At 39.9% G+C, this 25,319-nt stretch overlaps 1 protein-coding gene across 2 annotated transcripts in view; it reads right to left on the bottom strand.

The window, feature by feature from the left end:
• Window positions 1-25,319, bottom strand: part of STIM1 (stromal interaction molecule 1) — a 173,675-nt gene that overhangs the window by 67,856 nt on the left and 80,500 nt on the right. For both annotated transcript variants that reach the window (XM_016157946.2, XM_016157947.2), the window contains exon 2: window positions 18,226-18,356. In XM_016157946.2, coding sequence (XP_016013432.1) covers window positions 18,226-18,356 — 131 coding nt within the window. The remainder of the gene's footprint in view (window positions 1-18,225; window positions 18,357-25,319) is intronic.

Genomic DNA, 25,319 nt, shown 5'->3' with positions numbered 1-25,319 from the left:
TATAAATGAGTTAATTCACAAAAAGAACTTAGAATAGTCCCTGGCATAACATACACTCTCCTAAGTTCAGTTCTCCTAAATATTAATATATTTAATATAAGAGAAATATAAAGATACTAAGAATGTAATCCTGGAGCCCACTATTACAGTGATGCTGATCTCTCATATGTAAAGGAGACCCACAGAGGAGGTAAAACATAGATATTTCCTAAGTGTTTGCTATATAAAGGCCATGTACCAAGAGATCAGAAATACAGTTAAGACAAGGCACTACTGATCTCTAAGGTCCTTTCTATTCTACTCAATGATTCCTACTTTGAAAGCTTTAATTCCACTTAAAATTGAAACTTCACAACCTTACAGACGTAACTCTACGGGCTGGCCCCTACCTGCCTTCTTTGCCACATTAACTGCCACTTTCTCTCATCCTCAATAATAATAATTACTTGAAATTCCCTCAAAGTACCAGGCTCTTCACCTAATGTTTTTGCACATGTTATTCTCTCAGTTAAAATAGTCGCCTTCTTCTCCTGACCACTCTTAGTCATCTCTTCAGACCCAGATTACATACCAGCAATTCTGTACATAGGTAAAATTAACTTAGGCCTTCCTCTTCTGTGCCTTGATCCCAGCATTCACTTCTCTGACTGTAGTATTCTTATCTGCTCATATGGCTGTTTTCAGCACTAAAAGAACTTCTTCTAAGGCAGGAACTTCATCTTTCCTTTTATTCCTATATATCCAGCACCCAGCACATATGCAGGTACAGAGAATCCCTCTGAGGTTGATGATAAAGCTCAGTCCTTGTCATGGAATCATCCTTGATGTCCTCAGATTATTACATTGGGCCCATGACACAGGTCAAATCTTAGAGGCATCATCAAGGTTGCAGCTTGCTAGGTACCTGGTCAGATGGCAAAGACTCAGAAACTCTGACCTCTCCAATCTTACAAACTACCAAGACCAAAGTATCCAATCTAGCCAAGGACAACTGAATGAGGAATCTCTGTCTTATAAAAGAAGGATAGAAACCGATTGCTAATTTTAAAATATTTCCAGAGAGAGAAAAGATTATCTTAATTGAGGTCAATACTGTCACATTTACAAAGGATGAATACACAGCATAGACTGAATGCATTCTGGGTAAGAACACTTTTTTTAAATGATGAGTTGGAGTGGAGTTCTGGCTTGACAGTGAGAGAAGATCCATGGACCCACTCTCCAGTGAAACTAGGGGAACTTATTTTTAAAAAGCAACCATATAAAGTCAATGGAAATGGTCCTAAAGGCACACAGCAAATGAAGAGACATCTGCTCCATAAGATCTACTAAAATTCAGTAAGAACAATGAGAGTCTGTGGCATTTGAACTAACACTTGCTTTCTCTCTTCCTCTTCCAAATCAGTAAGACAGAACCTCTACACAGGACTGGTGCAGTCGAGAACACAGTGCTCCCTCTACCCCAAGCTCCCAGTTAAAAGGCCAAATGCCTGCAAGGGACAGAACATCGGCATTTCTCATCCTGCCTCCACTTACCTGTGTTAAGGCTAAGTTCTAGACGAGTCCAACCAGGAAGTGAGCCTCCCTTCTTCCACTTATCGCCCACTTATGGAACAGGGGCTTCGCCTTGGATGCAGCACCACCGAAAGTACTGGGGCCCTGATGCCACTGCCCTGGCTGGTACAACAGCAATTATGCTCTGGGAGAAGCAAAGCCAAAGAGACCTGAGGCTACTGCCACCTCTTCAGAGTGCTCAGCTCCCGAAGTGGGAGTGTCACTCAAAGAGAAGCACATCCCTGTCTCCACCTTCAGCACCAGAACTATGGCTCAGAGATCTTACCTGGGGGAGAAGTAGCCTTAAAACAGGAAGCTTCGAATCTCTTCCCAAAGGAAATAGTTTTATTTGAAACAGGGTATGAAGAAGTTCAAGGCTAAAGGTTCTCTCAAAAACATAAAAGTTGTGGTGAAAGGATTTGGGAGAAGATTGGTGGATTCATTGGAGGTATAGGCTAAACTGTAGGCTGGAAATTTTTCTAGTGAGAACAAGAGAAAGACACAGCTGGGAGGAGCCCTTCCTGGGTAAGAACAAATCTCAAATGCGTTCTTATTAACTATACTTTCAAAAGAGCCCTAATATGACTGGACCGTCTGTGGAGAAAATTTGTGCCCCAGGGCATTGATGAAAAAATGATAGAGTAATCAGATGGCAACCAACAAAGCTAAACAGCTAGGTGTGGTCCTAGAAAGAGAAAGTCAAAGAAAGCTCTGCCAAAACCACTGTCATCCAAATGTGACTGTGGGCATATCTAAGGCAGCACCCTCTGAGGAGCAACATCAGAGGCTTTACACTGTGTGGGGTGGTGGGAATGACCACTAAAATAACCTAGCCAGTCATCAAACAAATAAACAAGCAAATCACAGCAAGCCCCAGAGGGGTTGGACCAGTACCCAGAGTTGATACAACATATTATCTAATATGTCCAGTTTCCAACAACAAAAAAAGTATGAGACATGCAAATTAAAAGTGTGACCCTCTACTCCAGAAACTGTGAGAAAAACCAAATTTCAGATTTAACAACAACAAAAAAACTTGAAAGTAGCCATTATAAATATTTTCGAAGACTAAAGGAAACCATGATTTAAAAAAAAAAAGTAGTGTGGGATGACAATGTCAAATCAAATAAAAAATATCAACACATATAAATTATATAAAAGAACCAAATGAATGTTGTGGAGTTAAAAAGTACAATAAATAAACTGAAAATTTCAGAAGAGGAGCAGAACAGTAGATCTGAACCAGCAAAAGAAAGTCTTGACAAACTTTAAGAGAGATCAATAGAGATTACACAATCTAAAAAGCAGAGGGAAAAAAGAATGAAGAAATATGAACAGTCTCAGATAAATGTGGAACACCATTAAGTTCATCTATACATGCACAATGAGAGTATTGAAAGGAGAGGGTAAAAAAAAAAAGCAGCAGAAAAAAAAATAATCAAAGAAATAATGGCTGGAAAATTCCCAAGTTTACTAAAAAACATTAACTTACCCATCTAGAAAGCTCAACAAACTCAAAGCTGGATAAATACAAAGAGATCTGCAAACAGACATGTCATAGTAAAATACTAAAACCAAAGGCAAGGAGAAAATCTTGAAATCAGCAAGATAAAAATGATTTTTTTACATACAAGGGAAGCTAACTTTAAAATTAACAGCTAACTTCTCATCAAAAACAAGAAATGCCAGAAAGTAGTGGCATGACATGTTCAAAGCGCTGAGAGAAAAAACTGTCAACCAAGAATCTTACATCAGAAAAACTACCTTTTTAAAATGAAGGCAAAAAATAGATAGATAGATAGATAGATAGATAGATAGATAGATAGATAGATAGATAAGAAAGGAGAATGAAGGCAAACAGCCATTTCCAAATAAACAAACACTGAGAAAATTCATTGCTAGCTGACACAACTTAAAAAAAAAATACTAAAGGAAGTTCTTAAAGCTAGTAAGTGACCCCAGATAGTAATTTTAATCCATATGAAAAAATGAATCTGTTCCTTCTAAAATAGATTTATTCACCACTCAGCAATATTTACTGAGTACCAACAATGAGCCAGGTACTGTTCTAGACACCAGGGATTTAGCAGTGAACAAAACAGATCCCTTGCTCTTACAGACTTTATATTCTAGACAAATGATAGAATCCAGAAGGTGATAGGTCCTTGAAAATAAAATATAAGCAAACAAGAATAAGTGATGTGTTCAAACAAAAATAAATGAGGTTCTGGATGCCAGGAATGAGGTAAAGTTGCAGATTTCATTATTAAATAGGGTAATCTGGGAAAGGTCTCACTGATAAGGTGAAGTCTAAAAAAAGCAAAGCATTTAGGAATATGAGAGAGTTATCAAAGTGGCTATCTGGGGAAGGCAGAGTGGGGAATATTCCAGGCATAGGTAAGAGCGAGAACCAAGGCTCCAAGACAGAACAACAAGGGTGTCTGAGGAACAGCAATGAGTGTGGCTGGAGTGAGTGACCAAGATAGAGGGATGAAGGAGAGGAAAGTATAATGATAACTAGAGGCCAGGTCTTACAGGGCCTTGCTGACTCTTATAAGTAACTCTGGCTTTCACACTAAATAAAAATGGAGCCATTAAAGGACTTTTAGTAGAGAAGTGAAATGATCTGATAATTACTTTTAAAAAAAGCTCTCTGGCTGGTACATAAAGAATAGACTGTAAACATGGCGATTCATTAGGAGGCTATTGAGCCTCAGTGCTTGCAGTGGAGTGGTGGTGAAAAATTATTAGACTGCAGACAGAGTTTGAGGGTAGAACCCACCAGATTTACCAATAGGTGTGAGAGGAACTGTGGATGTTTCAAAGAGTTTTTAGGCCCAGGAAACTGAAACAATGGAATTGCCTTCAACTGAGATGGAGAAGGCTATGTGTAAGGCAGGTTTCGGTTGAGATGATTTAGAACTCATTTCGGGGAATGTTAAGTTTCATATGCCTTTAAAATTCTTAGAAAAAAAAACACAGGGGTAAATCATCATAATCTTGGATTTGACAATAGAGTCTAGATATAACATCAAAAGCATGAGCAACAAAAATAACAAAAAATAGATAAAACTGAACTTCATTAAAATTGAAAACTTTTGTGCTTCAAATGACATGAACAAGAAAGAGAAAAGTCAACTTACAAAATGGGAGAAGATATCTGCAAATGATATATCTGATAAGGGACTTGTATCTAGAATACATAAAGAACTTTAACAACACAATAGTAAAAAGAAAAATAGTCAGTTAAAAATAGGGAAAGATATGTATAACATTTCTCCAACCAAAAGATAAAAATGGTCAATAAACGCACGAAAAGAAGTTTGATATCATTAGCCACCAGGAAAATTCAAATCAAAACCACATGAGGTAATTACTTCACATCCACTAAGATGGCTGTTATCAAAAAGCAGATATCAAAGAGAGATGAGATCACCAGGCAAGACGGTGTAGGGTACAGGCTTTGTACATCTCCTCTTGCGATGATGCCAGAGTTGTGACGAAGCCACAGAGCAAACAGAAAGCAGAGTCACCTTGGGTCTAAATGAACAGAGGTCCTACAACCAGGAGAGAAATAAGAAATCACCCCTGAATGGTAGGACCAGGCGGAGATATGAGGCGGCCCAGTCTCACATGGGCTGAGCAAGACAGAGGCTATGGCAGCTACAGCCGCCAGGTGCCGCCATTCCTCTTAAAGGTACTGTGACCGGACTTTCACAGTAATGGACTCAGTCTCTCTGAGCTCTGGCCCTGGGGCGGCTGCTCGGGGATGGGCACAAGGGACTTACGGGGGGACACTGAGTTCTCGATTTTAGGACGAGGGCTGGAGTGGAAGCTTTCTCCCGGGCAGAAGTGCTGGCAGACCCATAGTTCCTCTGTTGAGCCCTCCCCACTCTCAGCCTGTATACATAGGCGCCGCCATAGCTAAGATGTGATCAAACTGGCCCAGAGGATTCTCGGAAACTCTGTCCTTCCCAACTTGTGGCCCTACCAAAGCCACATCCAATGGTGTCCTCAGTGTGTCCTGTGTCCCTTGCTAGGTAGCTCCAAGCCCACACTGGTGGCAGCTGGCCTCAGTTTCTGGAGCGGCATCCTGAGGTAACTATAAGCATAGTATGGGTGGCAGCCATCTGTGGATTGCTTGTTGACTCTTACCAGGTGGTCCCAGAGGAGCATAGGCTGGGGCTAAACTTGACCTGCAGCTGGACCCCTCTCAGGACTGTGCCACTGAGCCCCACAGGACTCTACCACACAAAGCGATGCTAGTTAGACCAGGAGACTTAGGAGCTTTACTAAGTACATAGAAAGAGACACAAAAAGACAGCCAAAATGGAGACAAAGGTATATGTCCCACGTGAAAAAACAGAAGAGAGCTCCAGAAAAAGATCTAAACAAGTGGAGTCATACAATCTTACAGATGCAGAGTTTAAAACACTGGTTATAAGGATGCTCAGCGAACTTAAGAGAAGAGTAGATGAACTCAGAACTTTCAAAAATGGAATTGGAGTAGTTGGAGTAAAAGGGGTCAAATGAGGTGACAGAAAGAAATCTAACTATGGGCAGTGAACACATAATGCAATATATATATGCCTTATTGTTGAAATGTACGCCTGAAACATTGGATTTCATTAACCAATGTCACCATAATATAATTTTTTTAAAAAAAATGGAGATGGAAATTATAAAAAGAAGCCAGTCAGAAATGAAGAATACAATATCTGAGATGAAGAGTATATTAGAGGGAATCAACAGAGTAGATGAAGCGGAGGACAAAAGCATAGATACAGAGGATGGGGTAGTGAAGGACACCCATCAGAACAGCAACAAGAAAAAAGAATCTAAAAAATGAAGATAATTTAAGGAGCCTATGGGACAGCATCAAGCATAACAACATTCGCACCACAGGAGTACCAGAAGAAGAGAGAGAACAAGAAGTTGAAAACCTATTTGAAGAAATAATGATGGACAACTTTCCTAACCTGGTAAAGTGGACATACCCCAGGAAGTTCAGAAAGTCCCAAAAAAGATGAACCCAAAGAGGTCCACACCAAGACACATCATAATTAAAATGCTGAAGGTTAAATACAAAGAGAGAATCTTAAAAGCAGCAAGAGAAAAGCAGTTAGTTACCTACAAGGGAGCTCCCACGAGACTGGCAGCTGATTTCCAAAAAATTTTGCAAGCAGTCAATGTGATGAAAACCCAGGACCTACAACCAAGATTACTTTATCCAACAGAGAATCATTTAGAGTCAAAGGACAGATAAAGAGTTTCCCAGAAAAGAAAAAGCTGAAGGAGTTCATCACCACCAAGCCAGTATTATGGGAAATGTTGCAGGGACTTCTTTAAGAAGAAGAAAATATATGGATCGAAAATATGAATAAAGAACAGCAATAACTACATATCTGTCAACAAGTACTTCAAATGAAAAAGAGTTAAATACTTCAATCAAAAGATAGGGTAGCTGAATGGATAAGAAAACAAGACTTATATATGCTGCCTACAAGAGACTCACTCCAGATCAAAAGACATACAGAGACTAAAAGTAAAGTGACCTAGAGGGTATTGTGCTGAATGGAGTAAGTCAGTTAGAGAAAGACAAATGCCATATGATTTCACATACATGTGGAATCTAAAGAATAAAATAAATAATAACAACAATAAAAAAAGAAAAACCAATAAACTCATAGATACAGAGAACATTTTGAGGGTTACTAGATGGGAGAGGATTGGGGGTTGGTGAAAAAGAGCAAAGTGATTAAGAAGTGCAAACGGGTGGTTACAAAACAGTCATGGAGATACAAAGTATAACAAGGAATATAGTCAATAATATGTAATAAATATGTATGGGGGCAGAGCGGTACTAGATTTACTGGAGTGATCACTTTTTGAGTTATGCAGATTCCCTAATCACTATGGTAGATACCTGAAACTAATATAATATTATGTGCCAACTATAAATGAAAAATAAAAAACATTATTTTAAAAAATCAGATAATCACAGGTGTTGGTGTTGACGTAGAAAAACTGGAACCCTCATACACTGCCGGCATGAATGTAAAATGATTCAGCCACTTTGGAAAGCATTCTGGCAGTTTCTCAAACAGGTAAACATAGAGTTACCATATAACACAGCAGTTCTATGCATAGGTATGTATCCAAGACAACTAAAAACATGTCCACACAAAAAACACATCTATAGCAGCATTATTCATAACACCCAAAAAGGGGAAACAACCCAAATGCTTATCAGCTGACGAGTGAATAAACAAAATGCAGAGTGTCCATACAACAGAATATCGTTCCTCCATAAAAAGGAACAAAGTTCAGATATATGCTACAACATGGATGAACCTTGAAAATACTATGCTAGGTGAAGTAAGCCATTCACAAAGGACCACATATAATTCCATTTATGTGAAATGTCCAGAATAGGCAAATCTATAGAGACAGAAAGTAGATAAGTAGTTGAAGGCTGGGGGAAATAGGAAGGTAGGGGACAGACAATAGCTAATGTGTATGGGATTTCTCTTCAAGGTGACAAAAATGTTCTAAAACTGACTGTGGTGATGGTTGCGCATATCTATAAATGTACTAATAACTACTAAATTGTACATTTTAAATGGGTAAATTGTATGGTATGTAAACTATATCTCAATTGAGCTGTTTAAAATTTTTCAAAGGTTAGATTAGGAAGCAAGCAAATTTTTTTCTGTAAAGGTCCAGACAGTAAATATTTTAGGCTTGGTGGGCCATCCGGTCTCTGTTATAACCACTCAACTCCACTGTTCTCGCGTGAAAGCAGCAATAAACAACATGTAAATGAATTAGAGTGGCTGAGTGCCAATAAAACTTTATTTATGGATGCTGGAATTTGAATTTCATAAAAATTTCACATGTCACAAAATTATTCTTTGTATTTTCTCCCCAACTATTTAAAAATATAAGAGCACTTTTAGTTTGTAAACTATATGAAAAACAGGAAGGGAGTCATAGTTTGCTGACCCCTCTACTAAATGCACCCAATCTTCTCACCATTATGGCTTGAAGTACTAAGGAAATCTCTCTCCCTTACAATCCCCATGAACAAGAGTCAACTTTGTTCCCCACACTACCATCCCTATATATGGCTCTCCAAAACCCTGGGAAACACAAACCAAACCAAGCATCCAACAACAGGAAAACCTCTTGGGTTCCATTTCCAAAATGAAACATTAACTTTAATAAATTTGGTAAAAAAGTCGAGGGCTCACCATGTATTCCTTATGAATGCCACTCACCTTTGGACAGTGAGGTAGTAGGCTTAGGAACAAAGAATATAAGAAAATAAGACAAACTCGTGCCCCTCTTTAAGAATCTTCTGGCTCCTAATCAACTTCAAGAGGAAGAATTTAGGCTCAGGTGTCGATGAGCAATACCCCAAAAAATGTCCTTAAGAACAAAATCTCCTATAAGAGTATCACAGCACCACGAAAGAAGGCAGAAGGGAGTAGTGAAAACATTAGGAGTTCTAGAAGCCTTTATTAAGAAGTATTTATTCATTCATTTGCCCACTCGGCAATTACTGAGCAGTTAAATATGTGACATGTCCTGTGCTGGGACACAAGGACAAAGAAATTAATCAGATATGTTGAAAGCACTTGTGTAAGACAGATATATAGAAAAGTGTCAGTCCTTGAAAGCAAAAACCACTGTTCTGTGTGGGGTAAAGTGCAATGGTTCAATCCTCAAAACAGTGCCCAGAAACCTTTCTCTTACCCCCTCAACCCTGCACTGCCTGAGCCCTCATGGTGTTTCAATCTCAACTAATCAGGGAGCTTGCTCACCACTCAGAGATATAAGAAAGCTTGCGAAGTGACATATAGGAAAAAGAAACTCACAGATATAGACTCAAATCCCATCTCTGCCACTTCCTCACTATATCACCCGGAGTCTATAAAATGCAGATTACCTCACAGTTACAATGTGGAGAAACTGAGATCACTTAAGGTACAGTCCTTTACAATGCTTATATGTAGAATGTGCTTCATAAATGTTTGACTATTCTGAACCTGGGTCCCTAGGCAAGAGGACTCGTACTCTTGTGGAGAATGGTATATCCTGAATGAACCAGCACTCAGCCGCTGAGTCCCAGCAACTTCTAATCTTAGCTCATCCTCTTCAAGATGATGGGTGGCTAGATGAAAGAGGGCATGGTTCTCACCCACTCAGACACACACTGCTTGGGTGCATGCCTACCTGATTTACACGTTGGAGAGCCTGATGCTGCTGGGAACTGAGAGGAAAAGAGAAGAAGCTGGATGATAACAACTACTTTTGAAATTTGTACCTAGCATTATGGTTTACAGAGGATTCTTTATATCTCCTATCTTATTTGAGCCCCATATCAGCCACATAATGTGTCTACTGGTTCGCTATTTTATAGATGAAGAAACTACTCTTTAGACACCTCCCTACATGATATCTCCCAACTTTATTATATTTTTGCCTCCTGCTTTCACTCATAAAATTCCTTTTTCCTAAAATGCTCCTCCTTCTCTCTTCATTAGTAAGCCCCTGCTCATCTTTAAAAATCAAGTTCTAGTTTCGCCTGCTCTGCAAAGCCTGCTCCTAATGTACCTTTAGTAAAAATTAGAGCTGTCTCTATTTTCACTCCTTCTAGCTTGTATCTTTAGAATAAAATTCAAGTTTCTCAATATGGCAAAAATCTGGCTAATGCCATCCTTTCCAACCTCATCTCCAACCTCCCCTTCCATGCTTAAAAGAACCACTGACACAGATCCTGAAGGATACCACACTCGCTCCTCCACTTCATATACCCTTCTCACCTCTGTCCCCAGCTTAACTACTATACATGTCCTAAAAGTCATCTCGGCTATCACCTCTTCTGGGTATTCTTTCCTGGTACCCTAGAGGGGGTTAAAATGCCCTCTTCTGTACTCGTACAGTACCTATGTCTTGTCATGGTACCTATTAGGATTGAATATGCATATATTTCTCCTTTACTAATATGTGAGCTCTTTACAGGCGGAAAATATATCTTCCTTATTAGTCTTCGTATATCCAGCACCCAGCACAGAGCAAATCCTAAATATGTTTGAAGAGAGAAAGAAGGGAATGAAAACATGAGAACAAATGAGAAAAGGGTCATTGATCCTCAAATGAATCAGACTTTGCATTGGAAACAAATGGTTTCTAACACCATGAAGTATACTGAATGTGATGCACCAGATACAGACATGCACACTGAGTCTTGCATAAGTATACATACAAATAAACAAATGCAAATTTCAGTTCTGTCTCTGAAGGCAAGCAGGGCCCTGGGAGCCTGCCGCAGATTCGTCATTGGATAGGAAGAGTCAGAAGCTTAATACCTGAAGCAGGGATTTACTCTCTCTGCTAGCTTGACCATTTCTGGCTGCTAGATGACCACCGCATTCGGCCTACCACTTTGTAGGGCCCAAATCCTGCCTAGAGTAACAGCATTTTGGGTTCCTGATTACACTTCTGGCTCTGCTCTTACCTCTAAGTCCTGAATACTGTACTGTAGCCTAAGCTTTTGCTCCGAGCCTTCTCTTTAATCCTTAACCTGGTTTATGGACTTCTCTCAGCTCCTACTTCTTTGGCTGAGTGTTCCTCTCCTCCTTCCACTTCTTGTCATACACAGAGACATATCCAAATATAGAAAGACACATACAAATAAAGAAAAGCGTAAAACGATGTACGTACACATATAAAGAAACAAACATGAAGGCACACAGACATATACACATACAGACACATACAGAGAGAAACATTACAACTAATCTGTCATCAACAGGATTGCCATCCAGAATAGACAAAGCAGACTCACCAGCAAAATGGGGAGGAAGGAATATAGCAGTCTTCGTAGTAAGAAAGAATTCCCCTGTCTGTCAAAGCAAACCACCATCTGGGTTTTCCTAAAAACATGAGAGGTACCATCTGGGGGAGCTGCTGCTTCATCCTGTACCTGGCTAAGGCACTGGAACAGATTGCAAACTATGCCTACTCCCTCTGATGTGTAGCCCAGCTTGTCTAGCAACTGGTACCCTTCCCCAAGGGCTGGTCGATAATGTGTCTTCTGCTATACGAGCACATGTTAGATTACCTCTTATTCCTCTTGAAATTCCACAGTCCCCTGTGGACACCACCATTAGAGCCTTTAAAATGTGTTATTGTCATTGTCAATTTATATATCTGCCTCTCTCACTAGCCTAAGTACCTTATTTTCATCTCTACTTCACAGATGGCAGAAAGTGAGGCTTCAAATTATAAGGCCTTACAGCTAGTACATTGAAAAGCTTGGATGTGAACTCAGGTCAGACTCCAAATCTCATACTTTAGACTTTTAAAACGTCCATGTCCATGTCCAAATACTTTATTCTAAGAAACTCTCAAGAGTTAGGGCTGAATTCATGAGCAAGGCCACGGAACTCATGCTCAGTGGGGGTTGCAGCCTGTAAGTAGACTCCTGGTAGGTAAATGCTACAGCCATCCTATAATTAAGCATTTACAAGGAAAAATTCGGCCAGGTCATTTTCTTAGCCTAAGGAGGTTTCACATAAATAATGATGTCACTCATGGTATCAGTCATCTCTGTTTTATCAAAAGGCCTGAGATGAATTCAATCTATGCTTTGCCTAGATTAAAGGCAGGTTCTCAGAATGGTCCCTGAGACAGGAGACAAGATGGTGGTTGTACAAACTGACAGGCAGGGAGCTAGAAGGCAAAAAACAAAACAAAACAAAACAAAACAACAACAACAACAACAACAACAAAAAAACAGAAAAGTGCCTCCAAAATGTAATAGTCCTTTAGGTCAAAGAAGAATTACTGCAGCAACAGAAATGTGTACATTGAAAACTATACTGAGGTTACTTGAATAATTGTTTGCAATTATTTTTCTGCCCTATTTTATGTATAGTATGCCAGAGAGAGAGAGAGAGAGAGAGAGAGAGAGAGAGAGAGAGAGAGAGAGAGAGAAGCATAGAGAAGGGAAGGGAAGGGGGAAGGGAAGGGAAGGGAAGGGAAGGGAAGGGAAGGGAAGGGAAGGGAAGGGAAGGGAAGGGAAGGGAAGGGAAGGGAAGGGAAAAGCTACAGGCTGTGAAAGCTGTGCAAAAAGGAATCAAGAAAAATCTATGTTCAGGATTGGGTCCAGGGGCCAAGGGGAAAGCTCTGCCTCCCGGGGGCTGGCATAGTAGCAGCAGTGGGAATCAAAGAGAGGCCGTGAGTACAAGGTGAATTAAAGAAAAATAAAACTAAGGCTACTTAGCCAGCTACCTTTGACATCTACCCTTATGGAGGTCCATATGTTAAGGGCCAAGAATTTGATTCAGGTCCCTGGCGTATGGGTGAGAGGGTATTAACATCTGTGTTCTCCCATAGCTTTCTTGCCATCTTTGCTTCCCCAGAAGTGACAGATACAAAAATGAAAAAAGGGAGGGAGGATTCTCCCAAAGAGAATGCTTCAGAGCTCTTCAGTCTGCTGTCCTCAGCAGTCATCTACCCCTTCCTAGGAACAGAGGCAACCTAGCTGACAGCTAACCAGAGATCTCTGCTTTCAGAAACCACGGTACTTCAGACTTGGAAGCACCTCTACACATCTGCCAAGTTAGGAGTGGGAGAAATGGGGACAGAAATCAGCATGGTTTTCAAAGTGTTTTTCATAGAGCCCTAAAGATTCTTAGGGGTTGGGCTACAAAAAGGCTAGCGGGAAGTGACCTATGAGATATAATTCACATACCAATTTACTGTACAACTCAGGGGTTTTTAGAATATTCAGAGGCTCTAGGTCTGTGTGACTCTAGAGCACAAACCCTTAACTCTGTGCTATATTACTACACCAGACACCACAGACACTAACAGAAGGATAAGTAGCTTTTATAGCTTCCCAGGCTTCTAGTGCTACCTACCCATCCCCACCCCCAAAATGTATGATCACACCCTTGCACAAGACTTCCCTCTCAGCCTGACACCAGGCTGTCATAGTGATATCGGTGGTCAATCATTCCAAGCAGTGATTAAGCACAAATTCCTATCAAGATTGGCTGCGCATTGGAGAAACAAAGACAAACAAACCAGATAAATCAGTCCCTGCCCTGAGGAGGTTCTCAGTTTGGTAAGAGAAACACATCAGTCAGTCAGTCAAGCAAACATTAAAATACAACTGTCATGCAGGTAACTTTCCTGGACATATAGAGGAAAAAGAAAAGGGAAAGTAAGTAGCATTCACTGAGCTTGAGTTATGTGTCAGGTACTATGCTGGGAACTTTTTTTTTTTAATATGATGAAATTAACTTTTGGTGTGGAGGGGACAGAGTTCTATGTATTTTAATACATATTTAGCTTCTTGTGACCACTCTCACAGCCCAGACACAAGACAATTCTAGTAGCCCAAGAAAATTCCCTCATGCTGTCCTTTTGTAGTCAAATCTTCCCCACATTCCTAACCTTTGGTAACCACCAATCTAGGCTCCATTCCTATAGCCTCACCTTTCTCAGAATGTCATATAGATGAAATCATATAGTATGTAACTTTTTCAGAAAGTTACTGGCTTCTTTCACTCAGCACAATGCCTTCCAGATTCATCTAAGTTGTGTGCATCAATAGTTTGTTTCTTTTTATTGCTGAATAGCATTCCATAGCTTTTTATCTATTCAAATATTGAAAGACATTTGATTTGTATCCAGTTTTGGAGGATTATGATCAAAGCTGCAATAAACATTTGTGTACAGGTTTTAGCATGAATATAAAGTTTCATTTATCTATAGGGGTAAATACCTAGAAATAGAATTAGGGCCCCTGTAGTAAATTATGTTAAACTTTATAAGACACTCTATAAGCAAGAGTTCCAGTGGCTCTTCCTTCTTGTCTGGCACTTGATATTTTCCAGTTTTTAAATTTTAGCCACTCTATTAGGTGTGCAGTGGTATCTCATTGTGGTTTTAACTTACACTTCTCTAATGGCTAATGATATTGACTATCTTTTCATATGCTTATTTACCATCCATATATCTTCTCTGATGAAGTGTCTGTTCCTTTTTTGTCCCACCATTATTTATTGAGTTGCTTGTCTTCTATTGTTGAGTTTTGAGAGTCCTTTATTTGTGCTGGCAACTTTTAACAGTACTTATTCTTTCAATCCCTAAAACAACCCTATAAGCATAAGAATCATTGACCACCAATTTTACCCTAAAATAATCAAAGGGGAAGTCACTAAACTACTATAATCTGATCACAATTCTGCCTAATTTCAAAGTTTACTCATTACTTAGTTACCTGTGACATACAGACCACTAGAATGCAAGGTCTATAAAAGCAGGGATTTTTATCAGTTTTGTTTACTATGAAATCCATAGCCCTACCACATAGCCCTGGCACATAAAAGGTATTGAATAAGAATCTGTTTAATGGTGAATAAATTCCCTTAATTTTTCATGAAGGCTCCAGAAAAGAAAATAACACTGCTCTCAAAGAGTCCAGTCCAGTCAAGGGGACAGTGGTTTTAGGCAGGCCCTTGTCTGTCCACCTCAGACTGTCAGGACAACCTGATAGTACCATCCCACCGCAGTAAATCCTTTGCACATGGGCAGTGTCCCCTCCAGAGCTATGAAAAGAACATAGGTCATGCATTCCCACACCGCCAGGCTGGTAGAACTCCCTGCCAGCTTGGCAAGAAAGGCACCATTACCAACAGTGCCATCTTGCTCATCTGAAGGGCCCGCAGTCTACAGCCTTTACTATCTAAGACAGAAGCAAGCAAAGACTGCACTTGAGCAGCCAAACTAGCTGCCCCAGACTCAAACAATATTATATTTTCTATAAAATACTTGCTGAGTCTCAGTTTACCATAAGTCTAAATTCATTGTTTACAACTGTGCATGCAGGAATCTAGTGCAAGAAGCCCTGAAGACATGCTTTGAATTTTCTCAAGAAAGTTAACACTCTGCTCACAATAATCTGTAAGAAAAAGACTTACTTTAAAAATGGCTAAAATTTTTAAAGATCTAGTACTGAGGTGATAGTTCCATTGTCTGAAATACTTACTGATATAAGACTAAATAAATGAGGCCTTAATAGAGTAGTGTATCCCTTTGGACTTCTAAGGTCCTCAGGTAATCAGCAATGCTTTTAAATGGGCCAGAAAAATCTCAGGTCCCTGATGCCCAGGTTTCTCCTCTCCAGTGCCATTGTATTCATCACCCAATAAACCCTGAGTTGTCCACCCAACTTTCTAGTTAGGTCCTATACTCTGAGGTTGTCTCAAATATGGTTAGACTGACTTAAGCACATTTTGCTAAAATTACTTTCACTTTCAAAGACAGTAGCTTGTGACTTATCGTGAAAACCCAGACTAGCAGGCTACTCTAACCACCAGAGGCCTGAGATTATAGGAAGAGTAGCTGAAGCCAAGGCAGGCAGAAGCTATGCTGAAAAAGAACAGCTCGCCACTGGCGTAGAGCAGGGTGACAGCTTTTGTGTTATTTTAGAACAGTTTGTGCTGATGAGCTTTTTGTTGTGGTAACATTCCTCTAAAAAGAACATTTTCTTCTTCCCCTCATTTACAAAGCAATTCAGAAGAAAGTGAAAAAAAAAGGAAGGGCGATGACAAAGATATCCAGGAATTTGTGGTTCTTAGATCACATCGCCTTATTAACTGTGTGCCATCCCTCTCCCAGGCCTGTGGCCAGGCCCTTGGAGGGTTAGGACACCCCTAGGCCTCATTCACCACCAGGAGAAAGGCCCTCTTAGCATAGCCAAAACTGGGTCCTATGAGGACCAGTGACACGTCTAGATGTAATTGAAAGTTTAGACATTTTCATCATTGTTGCTGTCTTTGCTCAAGAACTTACAATTGCCAGGTTCAAGAAGTACACCTATCTCAGCCTGGCGGGCCGGGCCCCACTTTCCTTTGCAGGTTTGGTCCTGCAGTTTTCTACCACAGTCACTCTGTCTAACCAAACCTACCCACCATGCTTCTTACTATCTCCACATTTTTGCTCACTCGTTCCCTACTCCTCAGGCTGCCCCTCCTCTTCCGCTTTATCCAAATTCTACTTTTCCTCCAGGAAGACTATATTTTGGCTCTTATAAATCCCTTTGACATTATATAGTTCAACCTAATCTAAGGATCCTCGCTGCTGACCAATCAGTGGAATGCTGTATTGTGCTCGTCCATCTGCCGAGACAGGGAGTTCACTACCTACCTACCAAGGAAGTCTCTTCTACGATGAGATAGTGCTAGCAGGCAATTTTTATTCCAGAACAATATGCTTATATTTTACTTTCCCCACATGTGTCCTGGCTCTGCCCTAGAATAAGAGAAACAATACAGCACTACTTAATAGCATGAGCTTTGAAATCAGATCTGTGCTCATAGCTAGTGTGTCCTTCAACAACCTTTCCAGGCTCCAGTCCCTGATAATGATACCAACTTCATAAGGCTGTCAAAAAGGTTAAAAGAGTAACTATGCAAAGAGCTTAACATTGTGTATGGCGTAGAGTAACAATATAATAAATGATAGTGCTGTGGTTTTCATTGTTATCACTGGTGTTATTTAAGTCTGATTTCTCCATTTCTAATGTATTTGAAGATAGAAATTATATTATCTGAAACTTTTCTTTTCCAGGCTAAAGTGTCTTCACTAGGGTATAAATTACATGAAGACAGATGTATCTGTCCTATTTACTGCCACATCCCCATGTCTAGAACAGTGCCTGGCACATACATAATAGACACTTATAAATACTGAATTATACTGAATGCTCTCCATTTCATAGTTTCTATAATCTTCATCATTCACATCAGTCCTCTCTGTATAGTCTCTCTCCATTCCAAATGCTTCTGACAATGTGAGATCACAAAACTGAACTCAAAACTTAAAGGTGGGCTAAGCAGCAGGGAGGAGAGACTAGGATTACCTCCCCTCTCATGATTACACCAGATCACTATTACAGATTGGGCACAACTTGGCAGGTTCACCATATTGCTGGCTCATGTGGAATCAAATGAAATCAAATGAAATCTTTCAATCCTTTCACACATGATAACTTTGTACTCTGGGCTCTCTGCCAAAAGGTGAAACAATAACAGTTTTTTCCATCTAGAGATTACTCTTGTTCTTACTATCTGGACCACTCAACTGGCTCCTAGTAACTGCAGCCTGGAATTTGGAATGATCTTTCTAAGAACACTTGTTTCTTCCTCCCAAACAGAGTATAAGCTCCCAGAGGGCAAAACCTAACTGTCTTACCTTCTTTCCCACATGCCAACACAGGGCTGAGCATGGAGTAAATACAGACTGATGCCCTCCATCTATAGCAGGATTATCATAAAGATTCAGGGAAACTATAGAGACTAACCTTGGGCTCCCTCTCCCTCTCAAACAGCACAGCTCAGTCAGTGCTGTGCTTCTAGCCTATAGGCAGACGGAAGCCAGTCCAGGCACTGATGCAGACATAAGGCCTGCACTTGGACCAGCTGGCCCCTAGAAGACTGCTCTGCTGAGAATCATCTCCCTCAACAGGGACAAGTTCCAGAGAAAAGGCGGTATCAGGACCATCTTTACAGGGAATGGTCTGTCTAGATAGCTTTCAGAGACTGTTCACACAGGAAGAGAAGAGAGTCATGGCAGGGTGAGAGGGCTCACCTCATCGCTTTCTTCCACATCCACATCACCATTGGCATCATCATCCATAAGCTTGTGGATGCTGCGGACTGCATCGAAGCTGAGCTTCTCATCCTCACTGTGGCACAGGGGCTTGTCAATCCGGCAAAACTCTGTCCAGGAAAAGCAAGAGACAACATTACTGGGGGCTGCCACCCAACCTCTATTACCCACCTGTCTCAGTGTCCTTAGCTTCTAGTACCTGACTCCTTATGTAGCCACTTGACTGGCTATTGATATAGTAAGAAAAGTGCTTCGTCTATCCTTTAACTGCCTTCCCAAAGGATATCCTGAGCTCACCCATTTAGTAACAATACCATATCATTCTAATAGTTCCCTTGCGGGGAAGTTAAGCATAGAACTAGAAATACACTGGGATCTAGGCAAAGAACATGAATAGGTAATGCAAGGAAAAAATACAAGAGAAAATACAAATAGCCAGGAAACATAGGAAAAAGTTTAGCCTCACTAATAATCAAAGAAATACATATTCAAGTGAAATATTCTTTTTAATCAGTCAATAAACAAATGTAAATTTAATACAACCTTTCTAGAAACAGGAAAATAGCCCATTCATTCCAATACCGGAATAATATGTAGTTTTCCTTTTTGTTCGCTTTGTCACTTCTGGAACATATAATGCCAGCCCCCGGTTAAATGGGGAAACCCTTCGCATCATATGCCTTCCCACAGTCACATTTAGCAAATGTCTATTAGACATCTAAGGTGCTGAGCTCATCTGATACAACTCCTTGGGAAGTCTGGAGTGTGGCTTCCTCTGCCCACCATCACACATAGTCAGTCATGCAGAAATAAAATCAGCACGAGAGCCTAGGCTACCCTAGTTCTTCCATGACACCTAATCCTCTCTTACAAAACTAGAAAACACCTAGTCTGATCCATGAATACAGCAGAAAGAGTCAGGAACCTCATCTCAGCTCTACCGTGTGACTCCAGGGAGGTCACTTCCCTTCTCCAGGTCTCAAGCTCATTATTTGAAAAAGAAATTTTAACTGCCATTTCTAATATGTCTTCTAATTCCCAGATTCTAAAATTCCTCTTTGTTTTTGACCCCGATCTTGATAACTACTTTCTAGGCAAAATATTCTTCAGCTCGCCCCTAAAGAAGATAGAAAAAAGATCCTGCCTTCCCGGATAATAGAAGCTGTCACAGGAGAGAAAGCAAAGACGGGGTAAAGAGGCTGTTGCTCTGAAGCCTCCTGGAAGGCACGAATCAAAGACCTGAAACACTCTAATCCATTTAATCATTTATGTGTCTGCTGGTTAAACAGTGACAGGATAAGACAGGTCACTTCTCTCTCACTTGCTAGTTGCTCAAATCCTTTTCAAAATGAGAAAGGGGTAGAAATATAAATTTGTTTAAATGACCCAAATGTGACTCAAGAAAAATATGTTGGATATTGAAGTTCACAGATGTTAACTGATGTACCCAAAGTCAAAGGCAGCTGAAGAGCCACAAGAGCCCAGGTTGGCTGACTCCCTGGCCAGCACCTCACCTGATTGCCTTTATGCCAAGGTGACCAGATATCTTTAGGTTGGTTTCATATTCTGGAAGCCACGAATGGTAATACTGGTAAGAGGCACACTGAAGAAATGACTTTATAAAAGAATTAAGATGAATAATTTGTATACAAAAGAAATATCTCCACATAAACATGTTCTTCTACATCTGTCTTGCCAAGCTGGAGTGGGAAATAGAGGGTGGGGTAGAGGTGTGGTGAGTACTGAGGGAAAGAACAGAATGTAGCCAAAGATTAGGGCATTGTTTCTTAACTTCCTCACCAAGAAGAGCTCTTGGCATGATTGGTTCCTTCATGGACTCTTATCCATGAACTACCAATCCAAAAAACAAAACAAAACAAATTACAATAAAGCAATAAGTAATAACTAGTTCGTAGATGAAGCACACAGCATGGGTATTAGTACAACCAACATAACACTTTCCCTCCCTTATTCCTGTTTTTGTATTAAGCAAAGGCACATATAATTGCCAATACAAGTTTTGGATCAGCAATATGATTTGCCCATGCGAACATCGCTTACTGACTGTTCTTCATACGTCAGGCTCTGTAATGATCACAAGGCATAAAGAGATGAATCAGATTTTATCTTGGCTCTTAAGGAGCTCAATTATAAAAGTAAGGGGGTGGGGAATAGATGATTAAAGCACTATGTGCTAAGTGCCATGAGAGAATCAAGATTACTCTAAGAGTCAGCAAACTTTTTCTGTAAAAGGCCAGAGAGTAAACAATTTAGGATTTATGGGCCATATAGTCTATATTAGAACTACTTAATTCTATCATCGAGCACAAAAGCTGCCATAGACAAAACAGAAGTAAATGACCTTAGCTGTGTTAAAATAAAACTTTATTTACAAAAAAAGACGATGAACTGGATTTGGTCCTTGGGCCATAGTTTGCTGACTCCTGTTCTAGAAGGCCATTGGTAGCACACCTGAACCACACTGAACTGACAGATTTCTGACCAAAAGGAAAGAAGCCCAATCTCTTCATTAGCCCATATCCACACACAGGTTTATCCTAGGTAAAGCACAACTTCTAATAGGCTTTTAAAAATAATGTTAATCGTTTGCCGAGCTCTAGGGACTGGGAGTTTCCAAGCTAGGAACCATTGATTGGCCTGAGGTCAGCCAGCCCCTTTCCCAAAAGCTTACAGAAGGTCCAAGAAGTTTAGGCTTCAGACATCAGGCTCTGATTTGTAACCTGACCAAACAAACAGGTGACCTTTGCTGCTGGCATCATCTGGCATAGAGAAGGATTAAGGGATTGAGAATAAGTGAGTATGAAATCTTGATGTCCCATATGGCCATAGAATCCTGTCCAGAAAAAAATATGTCAGCCAAAATTCACAAATAAATTCCAGTATTCCCTAGACTCCTGCTTTCTCTTCTCTCTTCTCTCTCTCTCTCTCTCTCTCTCTCTCTCTCTCTCTCTCTCTCTCTCTCTCTCTCCCTCCCTCTCTCTCTCTCTCTCCCTCCTATCCATGAACTTTCTTAAGGGCTTGGGACCCTGTCTCCAAAAGCAGAGACTATATGGCCCATAAATTCTAAATTGTTCTCTCTCTCTCTCTCTCTCTCTCTCCCTTTCTCCCTCTCCCTCCTTCCCTCCGTCCCTCCCTCCCTCCCTCCCTCTCCCCACCTTCCCCTCTTCCTCCTTCCATCTCATGAAACTTTTTTACCTTCTTTTATACATTCTAATTTGGCAAAGTTTCCCAGAGCCATCTGGAAATACCTTAGATCTACCCATTTAGCAATACATTACTATCATATCACAAAGAAAGAGCCCTGGACTTGGAGTCAGAACACATATGTCAAAACCCTAGCTTCATCAGTTACAACTATATGATATTGGACAAGTGGCTTAACTTATCTCAGCCTCCAAAATCCCATTTGCAAAATGAGGATAATTATCTCTGCTGCATGAGGTTTTTGTGAAATAAGACCACATTTTTTTAAAACACCTAGCAGAGGAGACCTGCAAAAAGCCAACATTCAATATATTTGTATTTTCCTTCTTTCCCCCTAGAGCAGCAAGTGAACAGTTCTCATTTTCTAACTTGAGCCACTTTCTCTGTAGACCATGAAGTACCAAATATAGGAGGTGCAGTCCAATCAGATTGATCGGTCATATGTTCTAGGTAAACTGGCACGTGAATCTGACTCCCACTACATTTAAGTATGAGTCTATCATAGGTAACATTTATCATACTGTGTTGCAGTTTTCTGTTTAATTTGTCTTCCCCATCAGGCTATGAATTCCTTAAGGGCTTGGGACCCTGTTCCCAAAAGCAGGCAAAAGTCAGTTCTTGATAGATGGTCAGTAAATGTTTTATGAATAAGTAACTAAATACCAACAATTATGTGTGGGATTCCCGAGGCAGAAAAGAGAATAATTCTAAGTAGAGAGAATAACATAAGGCCAGGTTTTGTAATTTTTTGGCCTCAGGACTCCTTTATACACTTAAAAATTTTAAATCCCAAAACTGTTTGATATTACCATATTAGAAATTGAAACACAAATTCCAATGTTTAGAAATTAATCTTAAAACAATACATTTCCTATGAGTTAATATAAAGAATGTGTGTTTTATGAAAATAATTGTTTTCTAGAAAAAAATCATAAGAAGGGTGAGATTATTTTATATTTTTTCAAATCTTTTATGTCTGGCTTAATAGAAGACAGCTGTAGTCTTATATCATTTCCACAGTCAATATATTGTTTTGATTGAAGATCAAAATATAGAAACGCAGTTGGAAAAGGCAAGAGTATTTTAATAACCTTTCAGATAACTGTGGACATTTTTCTCTGAAACCACACCAAAACTCAAAAAGTACTAGCTTTATTAAAGGTTTACTACAGTGTGAAATCTGAAACTATATGGATGAACTTTCTATACTCTTATTACATTAAAATCCGCTGGTCTGTCTTGCACTTTGAAAGGTATCTACGCATGATTTTGTAACATCATGCATTAGCCATTTTGAAACTCTTGATTCAATGAGTTAGGCAGAGCTTCCAAATTTGACACATTTCATTTATACAACATCAAAATAATTGTAATTATTAATATTACCACTGATTTCCTCAGCAAAGATTTAAATCTGGGGAAGCTGTCAAGCTCCCAGTGGCAGATACAAATTTTCCAAAATACTAATTTTCAATTAAAAGCTGAAATTTTATCATCAGCAACAAATACTACCAGTTCTTCTCCTTAAAGTAGCAGGCTCACTTGATTCATTTTCCAAAAAATATCTGCCAAATACACAAGTCTGAGTAACTGTAGTTTGTCTGTTAGTTGTACTTTAAGTAAAAATAGTGTTCCCAGAAAAAAAAAAAAGGAGGTACTTCAGCCTGTCATTCAATCACAAAAGTGTTTTTTCCTTGAGATAAATATCAAACTTGTACAGCAGCAGAAGTGCTTTATGTATAACTTCTTGTTTCATCACACAGATTACTAAAGAAACATGTATTTATGGGACATAATTTAATAAAATTAATACATTTTTAGTTCTTTATTTAAAAACTTTTTAAAAACTGAGCGTCCTCGGAGGGAAGAAATACAGCGATTGTTAGTGCGGTTTTATGCCACTGCTTTGATTCCTGTTAAGGTGTCAGCTGTTTTACCTAATTGCTTTTGCACCATCAGTGCCAAAAAAAAAAAAAAAAAAAAAAGCAAATCATATCTGAACATTATTAAAATGGCTTTGACTTTCTGCATCCCAAAAAAGATTTGGGTGGCCCCCAATGGTCTGCAGACCACACTTTGGGAAGCACTGGCAGATAAAACCACAAAGACCTTTCCCTCCCACCCAAATGGCCTCTCCTTTCTCCAGGCAGAGTTAATCTTTTACTGCTGGATGCTCCAAAGCACTTTGTACATAACTCTGTTATATGAATTCTCATGCTCTGAGCTGCTCACATGCCACATCCAGAAAAGGGCAAGTTTGACTCACTCTGTCCCTCCAGGGCCCACCCAGTATGGCACCACCACTAAAATCTGTCCTGTGAAGCATAAAATCAATAAATGCTGGCTGAATGAATGAATGCACAGAAGAATGGATTCATAACAAACCATATCTCCCCAAAAGGCAAGAGAATTCTTGAGCACAACCCATTTATTCCCACCACCAATATCCACCATCTACCTGATACCTCTTCTTTCCTACCCACTTTTATTTCTCATCACTGAATAGTAACTCGCCCCTCAGAGAACACATACCTTTAGGCATGGGAAGCAGAGAGCCACTACAGCTGAGCCTGATAATGGGTTGTCTCATGTGAGACACAGCACAAAGGGAATGAAGTGAGAGAAACTGCAGTCAGGGAAGAAGGCACAAATTAGGAGTAGAACCAGAGAAGGGCACTGGTTCTTCAGTGTTTGGCTGGAACCTGAAGGGAATCTGGAAACTGCTAAATTTTACCAACAGAAGCCTCATCTGTGAAATATTTCTCCTGTTTCTTCTCCCAACTCCCGCCCCTCTGCCACTAACCCCTGTCACTAACCCCCGCCAAGCCAAGACTAGGCAAGCTCTGCAGTGACTCTTGATGGGATAAGAATCCACCCTTAACCTGAAAAAGCCCAGCAGAAAGGCTAGCTATAGAAAGTGCTAGTACATACAAGATGAATCTCTGACCAAATCATCTCCCTACTTAAAGGCCTTCAAAAGCTTCTCATTTGTCTTAAGACAAAGTTCAGATTTCTCAGAATGATGTGCCACCTGCCACCTTACTGGTGTCATGTCCAGCAACCTCTTCAGCTTCACATGATCCTTCTCTGAGATGTCAAGTGTCTTCCCTCCTTTGCACACAGCATGAGGTTCTCAACTCTGACTACATATTAGACTCATCCAGGGAGCTCTTAAACTGCTGATGCCCAGGCCTCAGCCCAAATCGATTCAATCAGTATCTCTATGAATGAGACCTAGGTATGGGTTTGGGTGGAGGGAGGGGGGATTGTTTTTTGCTTTTTCTTTAATTGAGATAAACAAACATACAGTAAAGTACATAAATAAACATAAACATAGGGTCAATTAAGTTGTTTGGATCAATTACTTTTATATATGTACATATCCATGTAACTACCACCAAAATCAAGATACTTAATGTCTGTCTTCCCAATACTCCAGGAAGAATCCCTCCCTCTTGCCCCTTTCCAATCAATACAACGTGACTGTTATTCCCTCTCCCTGTACTGGTAACCACTATTATGGTTTGTATTACCACAGATAAGTTCTGCCTATTCTTGACATTTAAAAAAATGGAGCATGGATTTTTTTTTAAAAGCACAGTTGCATACAATAAAACGCTCCCATTTTAAGTGTATAGTTCAATGTGCTTGACAAACATATGCACTTATATAACCACCACTCCAACAAAATATAGAACGTTTTCATCATTCCAAATTGTTCCCCCCCTGGCCCTTCACTGCCAACTCCAAGCTCCCTCCCCATACAACCACTGATCTGATTTCTATCATTATAAATCAATTTTGTGTGTTCTAAGACTTCAAATAACTGTAATCATCAGTATGTTCTC

This window comes from Rousettus aegyptiacus, unplaced genomic scaffold (genome assembly GCF_014176215.1).
Source record: "Rousettus aegyptiacus isolate mRouAeg1 unplaced genomic scaffold, mRouAeg1.p scaffold_m13_p_5, whole genome shotgun sequence".
Classification (NCBI taxonomy): Eukaryota; Metazoa; Chordata; class Mammalia; order Chiroptera; family Pteropodidae; genus Rousettus; species Rousettus aegyptiacus.
This window is presented reverse-complemented; position numbering and strand designations above follow the sequence as displayed.